At 31.3% G+C, this 2,138-nt stretch overlaps 1 protein-coding gene across 1 annotated transcript; it reads left to right on the top strand.

Annotated features, from left to right (window-relative positions):
• The first annotated feature begins 266 nt into the window (after positions 1–266).
• On the top strand, positions 267–1,693 carry LOC117170111 (apolipoprotein D-like). The gene is made up of 4 exons (XM_033356643.1): positions 267–411; positions 686–816; positions 1,063–1,227; positions 1,375–1,693. Exons 1-4 carry the CDS (start codon positions 271–273, stop codon positions 1,520–1,522), a joined length of 585 nt encoding a protein of 194 aa, XP_033212534.1. The 5' UTR covers positions 267–270; the 3' UTR covers positions 1,523–1,693.
• The last annotated feature ends 445 nt before the right edge of the window (positions 1,694–2,138 follow it).

Below are 2,138 nucleotides of genomic sequence, written 5' to 3'. Positions count from 1 at the left end.
TTAAAACAAATGGTAAAAAATCAGAAATAAGTTTGCCCACAAGACAGAATGATTGCAAGAATTCGTCTTAAAAGTGGGACTTCCAGTGTCAATAGCAGATTGAACAATGCAGTTTTTCAGTGATTCCTATTTCAGTTTTTTTTTTAAGAGTATCATCTTATAGTCTGTTTTTTAAAGATTAAGAGTAAGTTTCAAGAAAAAATTAAATTATTGATTCATGACATATGCATTGTTTATCAATTTGCAAAAAAATGATTCACAGGTGAAAAAATGATTCAACTGGGATTGCTCCTTCTACTCTGGGCTACGTCTACGTCTACGTCTACGTCTACGTCTACGTCAACGTCTACGTCTACGTCTCGTGAAGCTTGTCCAAATGTGCCAATCATGCAGGATTTCGATCTGGAAAATGTAAATATGAATCAAAATTATGCGGAAGTTGACAGAAATGAGTTTGTCTCAAACATAATTCAGAAATGACATCTAGATTTGCAATGACATTTTTAGTGTTTTAAAAATCATTGGCGAATAAAAGGAACCCTCCATTTTAATATATATTTTTAATTTGGAATCAAGATTTAAGTCAAATATCCGCTCCTTATTTCTATCTTTGAAAAAACCAAATTTTTCGCCAAATCAATTTTAAAAATGTTTAATTTGTACATGATATAATTTTTTTATGTAGTTCCAGGGACGTTGGTACGTATTAGCGAAATATGATAGTGCTGCTAATGCGTTAAAAAAATGCATGTCTCCATACTGGACGCTAAACGAGGAAGGTTTATTAGAAGCTGAAATCAACCTACTGGAAGGGGTGTAAGAAAAATATTATTTCATAACATAAATGGGAGAGATAGGGAGTTTAAAGAAATCATGTTTTAATTGGAAGTAAATAACATTGCTATAAAAAATATAATTTGTAATTTATGGTTATCTCAAACAATATGCTTTTCTAAATTCATGCACACAATATCCTGAATGCAGAATCCAAATCTTGATAAATATTGACTCTTAGCTGATATATGAATTCAAACAAATTTGTTCACTTTTTACAAATTTCAGAGACAACGTATCAACAACATTTACCGGTGTTTCGACATTCATCGGAACTGAAGGAAGATATACTGTAGAATACGATGGTGAATATTTTGGAGAACACTGGATTATATATACAGACTATGAGCGTATTGCCATCTTATTCTCTTGCGCTGATATAGCAATTGTCGGGTAACATATGGACTAATTATTAATCACATAGAATGATAGGCAATATTAGGAAATAGTGATAAAATTTTGAATTTAATTGTTGTTCTTTCTTACGACCATAAAGTATTTGCGGCCCACAGAAAACTAAAAGTATTCATATTTTTTCAGAGGAACTAATTTTTTTATTTTGGGAAGAGAGCAACAGATAGATAAAGATTCTTTCGTGGAGGCTTTGCAATTTCTTATAGATTACCAGCTCAACGATTTGGGACTGGTTCTAGAAGATTGGTCAGAATGTCCAGATATGACCTACTGATAAATTTTTCATGGAATTTTTGCCCTGATGAAATTCGCATTATCAAATAGTTGATAAAAGTGATCTGTTTAAACGTTTTTAATCAAAAACAGAATTATAATTCAATACGCTCAATTACGTAATCACATGTAATATCTTCACTTACCAGTAAATATTTTATTTTATCCTTGACGTTTGCTGTATTATTTTTTCCCTTGTGCGCTTTCCACCAAATTTCCAAGATATGAGGAATCGTTTGTGAATTTAAATTTCTACCAGTCAAATAGCATAGCAAGCAAGGCACCACTCGTATAATGTGACAGTGGTCCAAATTTGAAATCAGGCAGGAAAGATCAGGAGATCGAGGATCTACCGAAAAGGCAAAATATTTTAGTTATAAAGTAAGAAAACCTTACAAAATACAAAATAGACAAACAGGTTCATAAACTAGCTCTGAATTCGATCTTTAGTGCTTCCACATTGCTTGTATTTATAATTATATGCCCACGAAGTTATATAAGCCACGAAGAAGATTAATATTCTACTACAAGAAACGAATGCAGGAATTTTTAACAAAACAAGGAATACTTAAATTTTTATTGTAAAAAGATTAATTTTCAACAAAAAAACAACACAA

This window comes from Belonocnema kinseyi, chromosome 3 (assembly GCF_010883055.1).
Source record: "Belonocnema kinseyi isolate 2016_QV_RU_SX_M_011 chromosome 3, B_treatae_v1, whole genome shotgun sequence".
NCBI classification, from domain to species: Eukaryota; Metazoa; Arthropoda; class Insecta; order Hymenoptera; family Cynipidae; genus Belonocnema; species Belonocnema kinseyi.
The sequence above is the reverse complement of the archived record's forward strand: the minus strand, read 5'-3'. Positions and strand labels throughout refer to the sequence as shown.

Bases quoted from the DNA above. Each gene is read 5' to 3' on its own strand.
- LOC117170111 (XM_033356643.1), top strand. From the start codon at position 271: ATGATTCAACTGGGATTGCTCCTTCTACTCTGGGCTACGTCTACGTCT. The intron at 412-685 runs GTAAATATGAAT...TTTTTTATGTAG, and splicing joins AGGATTTCGATCTGGAAAAT to TTCCAGGGACGTTGGTACGT. The intron at 1,228-1,374 runs GTAACATATGGA...ATATTTTTTCAG, and splicing joins GCTGATATAGCAATTGTCGG to AGGAACTAATTTTTTTATTT.